This window comes from Aspergillus ruber, assembly GCF_000600275.1.
Source record: "Aspergillus ruber CBS 135680 unplaced genomic scaffold scaffold00020, whole genome shotgun sequence".
In the NCBI taxonomy this organism is placed as follows: Eukaryota; Fungi; Ascomycota; class Eurotiomycetes; order Eurotiales; family Aspergillaceae; genus Aspergillus; species Aspergillus ruber.
The window spans coordinates 449,667-462,042 of NW_024467316.1; the positions used below are offsets into that span (position 1 = coordinate 449,667).

General features: G+C 51.2%; 6 protein-coding genes across 6 annotated transcripts; 2 read left to right on the plus strand and 4 right to left on the minus strand.

Annotated features, from left to right (window-relative positions):
* Positions 1-1,229: 1,229 nt before the first annotated feature.
* EURHEDRAFT_459541 (polysaccharide lyase family 1 protein) lies at positions 1,230-2,703 on the minus strand (the record flags this gene model as incomplete). Its single annotated transcript, XM_040784591.1, has 3 exons — positions 1,230-1,890; positions 1,946-2,030; positions 2,085-2,703. 3 exons carry the CDS (start codon positions 2,701-2,703, stop codon positions 1,230-1,232), a joined length of 1,365 nt encoding a protein of 454 aa, XP_040637440.1.
* A 1,799-nt stretch (positions 2,704-4,502) lies between these two features.
* Positions 4,503-5,721, minus strand: zrfA (high-affinity Zn(2+) transporter ZRT1; the record flags this gene model as incomplete). The annotated part of the gene is made up of 1 exon (XM_040785804.1): positions 4,503-5,721. The coding sequence occupies exon 1, from the start codon at positions 5,559-5,561 to the stop codon at positions 4,503-4,505; it is 1,059 nt and encodes a 352-aa protein (XP_040637441.1). The 5' UTR covers positions 5,562-5,721.
* A 446-nt stretch (positions 5,722-6,167) lies between these two features.
* EURHEDRAFT_414184 (uncharacterized protein) lies at positions 6,168-7,457 on the plus strand. The gene has a single exon (XM_040782351.1). The coding sequence runs from the start codon at positions 6,299-6,301 to the stop codon at positions 7,250-7,252; it is 954 nt and encodes a 317-aa protein (XP_040637442.1). The 5' UTR covers positions 6,168-6,298; the 3' UTR covers positions 7,253-7,457.
* EURHEDRAFT_414185 (YoaK family protein) lies at positions 7,388-8,716 on the minus strand. Its single transcript, XM_040782352.1, has 2 exons — positions 8,665-8,716; positions 7,388-8,605 (listed from the first exon to the last, which is right to left on the minus strand). Exon 2 carries the CDS (start codon positions 8,254-8,256, stop codon positions 7,501-7,503), a length of 756 nt encoding a protein of 251 aa, XP_040637443.1. The 5' UTR covers positions 8,257-8,605; positions 8,665-8,716; the 3' UTR covers positions 7,388-7,500.
* Positions 8,717-8,775: 59 nt separating this feature from the next.
* EURHEDRAFT_414186 (uncharacterized protein) lies at positions 8,776-9,222 on the minus strand. Its single transcript, XM_040782353.1, has 2 exons — positions 9,008-9,222; positions 8,776-8,959 (listed from the first exon to the last, which is right to left on the minus strand). Exons 1-2 carry the CDS (start codon positions 9,048-9,050, stop codon positions 8,802-8,804), a joined length of 201 nt encoding a protein of 66 aa, XP_040637444.1. The 5' UTR covers positions 9,051-9,222; the 3' UTR covers positions 8,776-8,801.
* Positions 9,223-9,404: 182 nt separating this feature from the next.
* Positions 9,405-11,692, plus strand: EURHEDRAFT_414187 (putative amino acid transporter). The gene has a single exon (XM_040782354.1). The coding sequence runs from the start codon at positions 9,719-9,721 to the stop codon at positions 11,462-11,464; it is 1,746 nt and encodes a 581-aa protein (XP_040637445.1). The 5' UTR covers positions 9,405-9,718; the 3' UTR covers positions 11,465-11,692.
* The last annotated feature ends 684 nt before the right edge of the window (positions 11,693-12,376 follow it).

Sequence of the window (12,376 nt, forward strand, 5' to 3'; positions counted from 1 at the left end):
GGAACCAGATCCCGCTCTCATTGTTGTTTGTTTATTATTTCCCTTTCTTTCGTTCTCTTCTTTCACTTTCTCGGCCATTCATTTGCTACCCCCGGAGATTGGGATTGTCAAAGATACCGTCAATGACCATGTGCTTCGGGCATGAATGATCATCGGGCCACTGACAGCAGAAGGCTCGGGCCGGGGCGTTGGTCGTTTAACAAAAATCCGTCCGACAAGAACAGACACAACACCGTCTGTGGAGTGCAGAGTACTCTGTGGAGCATATTCGAAATAGTAACCGTCTCCAGTAGTGTGAGGAGATTGGCATGCTGATTTCCTGTCTGGTATAGCGAATGCAATCCAGCTTCTTTGCTCTTTAGGCTATCGACCACCGTCAGCCGCAAAGGTTTGCTCGTATTACCACTTTCGAAGCCGAGAGTCACCCCCTCTTTCCAGGCCACTTGGAGGGATCTTCCCGCTATCCCCGCCTGGAACCTTTCGCTCGCATCCAGGACAGACTTCTTGCGGCGCATCGGGTATGAAAGAGAGGTGTATGTAAATGACACATGACTGCCAACTTTTGGACATCGACCAGCGTGTCATCTGGTGCAAAGGACGACACTGTTAGCAAGGATTCATATGCCCAACACGTAGGGATTAATATCCGTACTGTCTAATTTTATATCCTGCAGTGTCGATGTCGAGGCACATGCAATGTGCTTTTGACCGTCACACTTCTTAGTCACCTTGCAGCGAACAATAATCAGGGTTTTTAAGAATGTGACAATGTGTGATGTGCTGAGGGACACGATCTTGCTAGTGATTGAGCTGAGGAAGGGAAGATGTTCGTTTGTTCGCGGGAAGAAGTCAGACAAGGCCAAGTCACGGGACAGCCCAAAAAGGTAGGGGAGTGAATTGCCCTTAGACGTCGAAGAAGACACCAGTTAAGATACTGCGTATTCATAGACGTTTACATTCTTGCCAACGGCTCATTCAGACGGCTTTATGTCGGGAAGATTGACTATTAGGCAATAAAATAGAACAAAGGAAAGCAGACACAGAAGTGCGGCAGAACGCGGTTCATTAATGGGCCAATCTAATACAATACAAAGTATGGCAGGTACATTCTAGCAGCTACCACGAAAGAAAAAAGTGAGGGCCTATGGGGATTGACACAAAGACTCCATAGTTATTAGATGCTGATGATATCAGTCGTAGCTGATCCATCTTCAACGGGCCATACCACTCTAAAAAGCCTGGCCACCAAAGCCAGCAGGAGCCGGAAGGGTGGGCTTAGGAGTAGCCACGGTCTTCCAGGTAAAGGAGGGCAGGGCGGGCGCAGACGAAGCACCGGGACCGGCTTGAGAGTAGGCAGGGACGAAAGGAACGCCAAATCTCTTGACCATACTAGCCGAAGCGGACGGGGTAGCGCTCGAGGCACCAACAGTACTGGAAGCGCCTGCAGAACCGCCCTGCTTGCCAACACCGGCGTTGGCGACAACGTACGAAGCCACCTTGCTAACATCCATAACGTCCGCCTTGCCTTCGTCGGAGGGCCAGTCGGAGAGAACGGACTGGTCGCTGGTGGTGAGGTTGCCCGAGCTGACGAGAGAGTTGGCGACGCAGTTACGGCCCAGAGCCGACTTGCAGGCAGACTGGTCGGAGCTGGTGACAGCAAAGACCTTGCCAGAGTCCGGCTCGGAGGGAGTGTCGACCTGGGCAAAGACATTACCCTCGATCAGGACGTTGGAGTTCTCGCCAACATCAAAAGCATGGCCGCTGTTGTTGAACCAGTAGTTGTTGTAGGCGTGCCAGTGGTTGGCGAACTCGACCTTGGGAGAACGGCCGGAGGTGTGGTGGATGTAGTTGTTGGCGAAGGTCACCTTGTCGTTTTTTCCATAGCCGAGACTATAGGGAACACTGTTAGCGGCGAGTGTTTGTCGCACAGAGATGGAATACTTACACGCTCCAGTAGTGGTGGCCATCGCAAGAGGCAGACCAGCTGGTGCGGCCGTCGAATTCGCTGTTAGAGATAGTGACACTGCCGCCTGTGGAAATTGGTTAGTCTGTATCGGGCATGGAGGGTCTGGGACGGTGCTTACTAGAGTCGTATCCAGAGACGAACATCTGGCGGCCGACCAGAGAGACCTTGACGTGGTCAATCCAGATCTTGTCGGTGCCATCCAGGGTGATAGCATCACCACCCCAGATGTATTGAGGGTTGAGCTCCGTAATGTGAATGTTCTGGATGATGATATTCTCAACACCGCTGGTCAGACGCAGACCCTTGCCGCGAAGGACACCAGCGCTACCAACACCGACGATGGACTTGTCCGAAGCAACTGTCAAGCCCTCGAGACCGGCGTTGTCGTAAGTGCAAGTCGTCGACGGGTAGTCGCCGCACCAGTCCGAACCGTCAGTCTTGATGGCATTCTGGCCGGAGCTGCCACAGCTGTTGGAGTCAGGGATGCAACAGTCGCAATCCTCGCAGGTGTCTTGGCCGAGGAAGTTAAACTCCTTGTCAATAAGGATCACACGGGGAGTGTCGTCGCTCAACCAGCTCTTCAATTCGGCAATGTCACTAGGAGCCGCAGGGCTCGCATCACCCCCACCGGTAGTACCACTGGCAAAACCGAATGCGGTACCCTGGACACCTTCAGCAGCATTGGCGTAGGCGCTCAAAAGAGCCGTCGCGGCAAGAAGAGAACGGAAAAAAGCCATTTCGAAGAATTCTCAGAATCCTCACTCGACCGGGTAACGAAAGCGAAAGACGAAAAATGAAACAAGGAATGACTGAACCAGCAGCTCTCAGCGAAAGAAAGTACAGATTGGAACGAAGCTGAATGGGTTCTAACTACCCGGATTGTCAACACTTCTTTATACTTAGCTACATCTTGGACTCAGTTTGTAGTGATATCAATCTGGAACAGATGACGACCGTGATACTTCCCCTGCACCCCCTTCGCATGAGAGGCGTCTGTGCCTCAGCAGGGTCAGCTCACCCCGCCGGGGCCAATCCCTGAGATGTGGGCGCCATCCGGTTAGAGATTGACAACGGCTGTCCGGCTGAAACAGCAGGCGTTGTTCTTGGCAGAGAGACCCAGGAACCAGACATGTCTTTGTCATCTGTCTGTCATCCACCATGGAATATTTGGCTTGTTGGCTGTCATTACGGTGCCGTTGTAGCCCTTCGGTGATGGTGCCAATCAGTCCTCCGAAAAATGCATACCCATCACCTGCCAAGGTGTCAACGTCTGCAAGTACGCTGATAAGTCGGGAGAATAAGGGAAGCGGAGTCTTCTGTAGATCGACAAGGCCACTTTCTGAGTCTTTGCTTCCGATGGGCCGTTGTACTCTACTACTCTGACCATGGCTTCGGAGATTATCCACGACGGGGTGTATCAGGGCCTTCTTCAAATAGAGAAACGGCAAGTGATCAACAGGACGGAGAAGAAGTTGTTCCGTGCTTCCACGCGTCGTGGGTCCACTTGTTTTGGCTCCAAGATGGTTATTCTAATCCTCTCCTGTCTCGGTGCGGCAACAGGCAAGCTTGAAAAGAGGGCAGTGGCAGTGTCAGGCCCTGTATCTGGAACTGGAGAACCTGTCAACCATCCGTTTCTTGCATCTCGATCCAATCCAGAAGGGTTACTGACTCGGGGAATATACGTTAAATATCGCCCGAACAAGGAATCGTCTACGACCCGATGTTTTGCCGTTTATTCATTCTCAATTCGTGCAAGGCAGGACAGGGTCTTTTGGGGGGGGCGCTTTAGCTAGAGGGGCAATCAATCTGCCATTTCCATGCCGACTATGCTCGTACCTTAGTCCTTGAGTTGTCCGGCCACTTTTCAACTCTGGGGAATCTCACCGGTGGCCGCTCGCCACGTATAAGGTTGGCCCCAAGTTGCTACCAACTTCCGCGGTTATAACATGTCCATATGGGGACACCACGATGTATGCAACTGCCATGACAAATTTGGAAATTGCATATTCGCGTACAAGACAGCGCGACAGTTTCCTTGTCATTCTTCGCACCATTCAACCTCCATGCGTGCCAATATCGTTTTCAACGTCTCATACGACTTCCCGAACGTACAGGGTGTCGTTCGATGATACTCGAACCTCGGGCGCATTCCATAAGAGCGCAGCAACCAGGCTCAAAATAGTACGGAAAGCCAGATATCATTAATCTACTGCCGCAGCAATAAACGGCATTTGTGTTGATCCTAATGTGATATAATATACTCCCGTCCTCTACATGACGTTGCATTCGGACATTCCGGCATGGGATGATGTGGTAGGTTATGGCAGGGATGTCCAAAGAAGACTGTTTGGCAATGTACTTCGAGCTGGAATGCATCGCATTACACGTCTGCCCAGCTGTAGGATTCAAAATGTGTGAAAGACTGAGAATATGACTATATTGACAACCTGCTCATCAGCCCAAACTGACGTACAGTACATTCTACAGAAGCAAAGACGGCGCGGAAAATTCCTTCGACCTGCTTCCAAAGACGCTTTTATGCCCACTTCCCAATCAATGCCATGATACCCGCGCCCAGTAACATACAAAACACCGTGTACAACAATTGAGACCGACGCTTGGTCCGGCACGGATCGAACAAGAAGTCTCTCGCCAGCAGCTCTACCAGCGCGCTGTAGATCAGAATCCCAGCTGATATCGCGTTCAAAACACCCTGAACGATCAGGGCGACCTTGGAATCCGGATTGTATGTCGTCCTCACGCCCAGCCCGATGGCAATGGAAATAGGCGTAGTGAGTCCGTATGCCAGACATAATACCCAAGGAAGCCATTTGTGTCGACCAAATGGAATAGCAGACATCCGCGCACCAATTCCCAGTCCTTCGAACGATTGATGGAAAACCAGAACCGGGTAGAGGGTAGCGAACTCCTCGCCTGTGACGCCTAGGTTCAGACCGATAATGACAGAGTGGAAGATGATGCCAAACTCCAGGATCAGGAAGGCGGCAATCTGTTGCCGGAATGATCGCTCTGCATTCGAACTATCGTCAGAGAAAAATTCGTTGCTTTTGCTCCTCGTTGGTGTCGGTCTCTCGTCAGAGGCACTGGCGTGAGCATGGAGGTTGGAAGTGAGGAATGCATTCGTGGCCGACTCGTCTCGTTCAACGCCGTATTTGTGCTCAACATATACTTCTGCAGCCAGGTCCATCAGGAAGATAATCATGACCGACGCCAGAACAATGGCAGCACACCAGGAATAATCTCCCCAGTGACCAGAACTGCCAATGCAGGTATTCGGACCAATGCTGCTGTATGCGGGATCCAGCAAATGGATGAAAGCTGTCGCCACGATAACCCCAGTACCAAAATACCGAGCGAAGAGGTAGACGCTGTGCGGAATCTTCCATCCTGGGTTTCGTTTGGCGATAACCGGGAAGAAGGTAAAGGCAGTGGAAACAAAGAGAATCACAAAAATGGAGGAGATGCGCGCTCCGAGGTGGCCATTGTAGTCATTTTCAGAGAGGGCCAAATAGCAAAGGACATCTTCCTTGCTGGCCGTGCTGAGGTCCACGTTGGAAGCGTTGAAGGAAGACATGAGGATGAGAGAATGGGGGATTGGTGTCTTGTAGCCGTGTGATGGCCATGGTCGTGGGTTTCCGCATTATACCCGTTGTGCGGGAGGACCTTGGAAGCTCATGAAAGGATGATGGACACTCAAATCCTCGCGGACTGTATTCAGAGTGGACCAAGCGTATTCCGGCCGTGATCAAAGCGTGGATGCCTACAAGCCGTGCGAAGCTTAGCGGATACTGGCGAGGCATTTCACAGCGGGGACCGGGAGACCGGCAGATGCTTCGCTGAGTCTGATTGAGCAAGTTCAATAGACATGGAGCCTGTGGATAGCCGCAGTGTGCCCCACGAGCAGAAGAGATTTCATCCGAGTGGAGGACCCGGACTGCGTATACCTCGGAGATATTGGAAGTGAAAGTTAGCAGTTCGTAGGGCTGAATCGAACCATGTTTGCAATACAGCTGGTAATACCAGATCCTGTAAATTCTGCTGCCTCAAAACGGTAATTTGATATGTTGGCTGCAATGGCCAATGCATTGGCTACTGCAAAGAATTATTACAGCGCTAACCCGTATGGTTTTGCGTCACGCCTTTCCTCCGCCACTTCATCAGTGTCACCTCCTCTTTCCCTCCCACATCCTCTCTTCTCTCACCCTACTCTACTCATCTGCCATGGACTGTGATGCCCATGTCTACCGTTCGTCACACATTCTGTCCTATCGATTTTCGATCTTCATCGTTTGATCGTCTTGTGCATCCGCCATGACTTCTCCCAAGGAATACGGACTCTATGAGCCGTTCGATCTTCTATCCACCGTCCATCAAACCTACAGCGATTCCAAGATGATCGTAGTGGCCTGTCTGGCATCCTGGCTTCTCTGCCGTCTAAACTTTCGCTTTATCTGGATTATATTCATTCTCGCCTGCTGTCGAACCCAATATGATGTTTCTATCCGCCGGGTGGAACGTGTGATCCGGGATGAAGTGCGGCGATACCATTCACGGAAGACGCTTCAGCGAGGCGAGAGTGTCGAATGGGTGAACACCATTGTGGGCAGGCTGTGGCATCTCTACGAGCGACGGATCTGTGATGAGCTTGTGCGATATGTCAACAGCGAACTGGCGCGGAAAGGAACCATCGAAGGTAATCCGCAACGGGTAGTTGTACACACACTGGAGGTTATCAAGCAGCCGCTACGCATCAACAAAGTCCGAGTCATTCAGAAGCCGGAGTCGCCCAATTTCATTCTGGAAGCAGAGTTCTCTGTCAACATCCAGCACCCGAATGCGCACCAGCACTTACGCTTTCTTGACGACCCTCTGCTGGAAATGAGCATCGTCCACGAACACCCCGACCGGAAACACCACGACGTGGCAGTGCAAGTCAAGCAGTTCACCGGTTCGGGAACGGTGCAGTTTGAATTCGATTTCGAGTCCTCCCAACCGCACCTTCTCCAGCCACACTTTGAAATTCAAGACAAGCCGCATATGGACTGTACGATCAAGACGATCAGCCACCACCATTTTCCTTTTCACTTCGCGCACCACGTTGACTGGAGAAAGGTAGTTGAACGGCAGATCCGCGAGGGAATACACCGAGTCTTCCACCAGCCGCTACCTCTACCGTTCAATGTGCTAGGCGAGGGACTGATGCTCAAGATTATGACCGGTATGTGGTATTGGCATCGCTACCGAGACGGAGAAGGCTGGCTGTGATATCACGTGTGTTGCCACGCCATGTTTGAAAAAAGATCAGCAAAAGGGGCCAATCAGGGGCTGTTCCTAAACATAGTCTGCCTCGTAGGGCTGATTCTACAAGAGTTGCCATTGGCTGGAAACGGTGTTGCCTAGATCGGGTTTGTGGTGTTTTGTAAATAACATTTGAAAATTACAGTAAATACATCAATACTTGTATGCACCCAAAAATGGATTATCGCATAGTGTGCATAGTGCATAGTGAGGGATCACTCGACAACCCCTGGCCATGCCATCCATGCAACCCCAATCCCCCCCTTCAGAGCCACCGCTGTCCACAATGCCCCCGATAGTCCTGTGGGACTCTTCGCCCATAGACCCCCTAGCATGGTGCCTAGCCCCAAGCATAGAATCGCCGCAACACGTCGCCGCTGCTCGAGATTGAGCCCAACGGGACTCGAGAAGAGGTCGCAGTACACGCTCGTCAACACCACGCTGGTCAGTCCCCGGCATTCGAGAATGCGACTTGTCACCGCCTGACCACTGCTCTGGAAGGCTACCATACATAACGGAACCAGAACGCTCCACTCTTCCGCACCGAGGCGGTGGTGACGATGTAGTGTAACGATCACCGCGGCAATGCCGACCAGTAGCGCCTGAAAAAGGAACGACGCGCAAAGGGCCCAACGTCGCCGCGCAGATGGACCGCAGAATTGATAAAATGCGCCAAAGAACCACGATCCCACGCAGAAACTGGCAATCGAGAGCCCAGATTTCACCCATCGGCGGTCGGGATCTGCTTGTGCTAGTCCTAGACCTAGATACACCGTGTTTCCGGTCTGCATGCTCACAAAGGAACTCCAGATGAAAAAGGCGGAGCTGTCCAGAAGTCCGGTAATGACATAGCAGAGAAGGAGGACGAGGTCGCCTCGACGAGGTGAGACTTCCTGTTTGAGATAGGCGCGGAGGCGTGACGTAGGGTTGGGGTGTGCACGCGGTAGTAGGGGCTCGTCTTCGCGTGGCATTGTCGTTGCAATTCGAAAAAAGAGATTATTGACTTTGGTGGTCCGGGAAGTCATTAACACGGATGATGTAATCAGTTTGCCTTATTAGTTAACTAGACCATGTTACTTCTTGGCTGAGACTGACTGATTGTCGGACGTTGGAATGTACAAAAATTTTGGGGGTTATCTCGTGTCGGAAACAATCTCCAATTGCGTTTGAGCATGTGAGAAACGAATTCAGACAGCTCCCCTGAATGACAAACCACATGTTAGAAAGCAGTATCCTGGGCCATATCAACCAGCGCACGAAAAAGGTGACCAGCTGGGAGTTCACAATCGCAAGCAGGGTTATAGTTGAAACACCATCACCCTTGGCCAAGAGGTCAGTGTAAATGGCCGGATGAATAGTGAACATCGGTATAAACTCACTTGAAAACAATAGTCGAGCACTTTCCTACTACGGTGACGGCGCGAGAGCCTTGTTGTTGAGTCCGTTTAGACATTGAGCGTCAATGTTGCGCCTTGCGAGTAGCCAAGCAAGCCGTGATTCTGATTGGGACAGTCTTTTATGGATTGATTGATGATATCAAGCACAAGTTTCTCGCCGAAAGCCGTATTCGGAGGCTAACACCACCAGAAACGCTGTGGAGGGTCTTCTGGATCAAGGTATAAAACATGGTCGAAACACCTTGGGACTCAACGGTTCTACACGCATCATTGAGCTCTGTTCGATGTCAGTAGCTTTCTTTCATCTGGGTAAATATAAACCAACCGTAATCACTCGCGAGCCTCCTTTGTAGGAGTGATATTGGCATGAGGGAGAAAGAGGAACTGCGACTGTCTGCATTGGCATTCAAAGGACTGGACAAGAGACTCTGACCCGGATGGCAAAGTGTAAGCCAGAGTCAGAACTGCGCATTTTCGACATGTATGGTCACCTTTCCCATCGCCAGTCTGCTTGTATTTCGTGTCCTGTTCCTATTCGCAAGCCAAATGGATATTCAAAACACAAAGTATTGCAAGCGGGACTGGATCAATGGCAGCAGTCTACCCTGGGGGCAGTTATGTTATTTCCAGAAATGATGATGGGTGTGGAGTATAGACCTGTCCGATATATATATCTGTGCTGCGGACGTAGTGATACCATCCATTGACGGACAGTTATAGATCTCCGCTCAATACTATTATTCATCAATCATACCTATAGCCTAATAGCGCCCTTCCATGCTCACTTCGTGCTCCAATCGCATACTTTATCACAAATCTTGTTGATATACTGCCGATGTGATGCCTCGGTGCCTGAGTGATGTCATGCATCACGTGTCGCAATCACTGGGTCTGGATCAAAGTTAACTGCACTCTTGCAGATTCTTGTCTAACATGAAGCTGCACGACATGCTGTTCTCTATGTGACCGCTCCTCACCCCACAACTTCGTTCAGTCACCGATTCGATGATTTCACGGGGTATCTCAACACACCAAGATGGCACATTCCCCAGAGTCCTCCAGCCGGGCCCGAGACCTCGAACAGAGAGAGGCTGATATTCTCTCCAAACACCTCGATCCCCAGTACACCGGCTCTTACGATGAAGGATCGCCGCTTCGGGCTGAACCAGATGTTAGCCTAGGACCCTCACGCAGTACTGATAACCCCGACCAGCTCTCCTCGCTCCGGCTCCAGGGTGGTGACATCCACCGTGACCTGTACCGGATCGAGGCGAAAGCGAAACACCCGCACCGACGAACGAATACCTTCTCATATATCCCCCGAGATTCCGAAGACTCGATCGAAGACGGAGCCGCTGCCAACGAGCCAGGCAATTTCAGGCGCCATTTCCTTCGACAGAGGCATGAATTGGACCCCGAGACGGTGCCGTCATCATTCCTCGACTTCTTGGATTTGTACGGCAGCTTTGCTGGAGAAGACCTCGCAGAATCGGAAGATGAGTCGGCAATAACGGATCAGGAGGAAGGACAACCGGGGGAACGCAGGCCTTTGCTTGGACGCCGGAAGAGCGCGCGAGCAGCACGCCGCGGCGATGCGTCCAATATTCGGACGTTCTTCACCCTATTGAAGGCCTTTGTGGGTGCGGGCATCATTTTCTTGCCGAGGGCATTTCGTAATGGAGGGATTTTGTTCTCATCCATTACCCTGGTCACGGTAGCAGCCGTCAGTACACTATGCTTCCATCTGCTGTTGCAATGTCGAGCAAAGTATGGTGGTGGATATGGTGACATTGGCGAGCAAATATCAGGCCCTCGGATTCGGACGCTCATTTTGGGGTCGGTTGCGATCTCGCAACTGGGATTTGTTTGCGCTGCCATGATATTCACCGCCGAGAATCTCCAGGCGGTCTTTGAGGCTGTCGCAATCCCTGCAGGCATGTTCGGCTCGACTACAAGTCTGATCCTGATTCAGCTATTTGTCCTCATTCCCCTGGCATTCATTCGAAACATATCCAAGCTTGGACCGAGCGCGCTGTTGGCCGACGTATTCATTCTTTTCGGACTCGGGTATATTTACTACTACGATATCGCCAGCATCGCGTCTCGTCGTGGCTTGCACCCGACTGTTGAGCTTTTCAACCCGAACTCGTTCACACTCACAATTGGTTCTTCCATATTCACATTTGAAGGAATCGGGTTAATTCTCCCTATACAAGCATCCATGAAACGACCCCAAAACTTCGACATGCTCCTCTATACGGTCATGACCATTATCACCATTCTGTTTACGGCGGCGGGTGCTCTTTCATATGGCACTTTTGGCGTCGACACCAAAACTGAAATCCTCAGCAATTTCCCACAGGCCGATAGGCTTGTCAATACCGTCCAATTTCTGTACTCCCTTGCTATTCTGGTGGGCACGCCCGTGCAGCTTTTCCCGGCCGTGCGTATCATAGAAGGCAAGCTTTTTGGATTGGCGTCTGGTAAAGGTGATCCGTCGATCAAATGGAAGAAAAACGTGTTTAGAACGTTCGTGGTATTATGCTGTGCCGTCATCGCCGCCGCTGGAGCTGGAGACTTGGACAAGTTTGTCTCGTTGATTGGCTCCTTTGCCTGCGTTCCGCTGGTCTACATCTACCCGGCATACCTGCACTGGAAGGGAGTGGCAGAGTCCCGGTGGGTGAAATACGGCGATCTGACCATGGCCGGAGTAGGCTTTTTCTTCATGGTTTACACTACTGTGGCCACTGTTTCTGTTTGGATCCACGGAGAGAACCCGTGAGTCTGAAGCAGAGCTGCATCTCATTTCCCAGTCCGTAATCTGTTTCCTTGTTGCTAAACCTGATATAATTCTATAATGCCTATCCGCCCTATGCGAATGTACTTTAGATACCCTGGAAACTACAGGTACGAATAAGGCCAGAGATGTTTTTGATAGTACATAGAAATCCAACCATGCCCGATGGGGAATAGTTCCTTGCGCTAATCCCAAAGAGGCAGGCGAGCACCACCGCGTCTTCCTGTCGAACTCAAGAACACGACCACCGTCTTCCCCTCAACTCTTGCCATTAGAGTCGTCTTGTCGCTTTAGGTACTATTATCATGTACCATATACTGCCATTATGAGCGCAATGAAAGTGAATTGCGCGCTCAAAGTGATTGAGTTCGAGAGACAGTGGGGAATGACACCATGACTACGCCAGATCCACGCGAACCCAGTGAGTTCAATCTCTGGATGTCACCAAGGCCACTGCCAAGCGACATCGATTATGCAAACGACTCGATGGTCCCAATACGGCAATACGCGAGAGTTGGAGAGACTAGACAGTTCACGTCAATTCACCGATAACCGTCCAAAGTCGCTTATGGGACAGCTGCGAAAAGCTACCACGAGGAACGATGAAGCACAGACGATTTATACACACATGACTTGACCTTATGGCGGAGATGCCCGTCCTCATATGGTACCGGCGGATCCGATCTCACGCAGTGATAGTCGATCGTCTATCAACCACGGATCCGGGCTATTGAATGACGATTGCAACCCTCTATATGAACTGGATACAGTGGCAGTGACTGGTGCTTCGGAGAGGATAGAGCATGTCAAGGCCCTGTCTGTTCCTGCTGGACGAGGGGAAGTGGAGAGAGGGTGAAGTGCATGATGTCAGGGAAACCACATCCAGACTCTTTTACC

Excerpts from the sequence above, each read along its gene's own strand:
- EURHEDRAFT_414184 (XM_040782351.1), top strand. The coding sequence starts at position 6,299 with ATGACTTCTCCCAAGGAATACGGACTCTATGAGCCGTTCGATCTTCTA.
- EURHEDRAFT_414185 (XM_040782352.1), bottom strand. The coding sequence starts at position 8,256 with ATGCCACGCGAAGACGAGCCCCTACTACCGCGTGCACACCCCAACCCT.
- EURHEDRAFT_414186 (XM_040782353.1), bottom strand. The coding sequence starts at position 9,050 with ATGCCAATATCACTCCTACAAAGGAGGCTCGCGAGTGATTACG. Across the intron at positions 8,960-9,007 it reads GAGGCTCGCGAGTGATTACG|AGCTCAATGATGCGTGTAGA; the intron begins GTTGGTTTATAT and ends GACATCGAACAG.
- EURHEDRAFT_414187 (XM_040782354.1), top strand. The coding sequence starts at position 9,719 with ATGGCACATTCCCCAGAGTCCTCCAGCCGGGCCCGAGACCTCGAACAG.